Genomic DNA, 512 nt, shown 5'->3' with positions numbered 1-512 from the left:
AGAGAGTGATTTTTGGAATGAAGTTAGGCTTGCATCTTAGCATGTATGCTAGCTTATGGGTTTTAGCTGCGGCGGCAAAGGTCGTCGCTCGTTTTTCTTTACTGAACTGAACAGGTATAGTTTAATACCGCATACTGATATACCAGACAGTTATTATAGCCCACTGTACCTTCTTCTAAAGGCTCCAAAGGCGTTCCGTACGTCACAAAATCCTCGTCGCTATCACTGTCCGACGCCATGTTTTCAACAACTACGGCAGGCGCAGAAGGACAAACTTAGTGATGACGACATGAGGGAGCTTACACTGAAAAGACAAACAGTGACATTTAGTGGTGAAAATGGAAACTGCACGAAAGTTCATCAGCGTTTTTAAAACTATACTAGGTTTTTAAACAACGGCCAATAGTTGCATTGTAATGTATTGCAAGCGCCTCAGCTATGATAGATAGATAGATAGATAGATAGATAGATAGATAGATAGATAGATAGATAGATAGATAGATAGATAGATA

General features: G+C 40.0%; 1 protein-coding gene across 2 annotated transcripts in view; it reads right to left on the bottom strand.

Moving 5' to 3' along the window:
* Positions 1-273, bottom strand: part of gpatch1 (G patch domain containing 1) — a 16,936-nt gene extending 16,663 nt beyond the window's left edge. For both annotated transcript variants that reach the window (XM_030130947.1, XM_030130948.1), the window contains exon 1: positions 170-273. In XM_030130947.1, the coding sequence (XP_029986807.1) occupies positions 170-239 (70 nt within the window). In that variant the 5' untranslated portion in view covers positions 240-273. The remainder of the gene's footprint in view (positions 1-169) is intronic.
* Between the last annotated feature and the right edge of the window lie 239 nt (positions 274-512).

The sequence above is a fragment of the Sphaeramia orbicularis genome, chromosome 3, assembly GCF_902148855.1.
Source record: "Sphaeramia orbicularis chromosome 3, fSphaOr1.1, whole genome shotgun sequence".
Classification (NCBI taxonomy): Eukaryota; Metazoa; Chordata; class Actinopteri; order Kurtiformes; family Apogonidae; genus Sphaeramia; species Sphaeramia orbicularis.
This window is presented reverse-complemented; position numbering and strand designations above follow the sequence as displayed.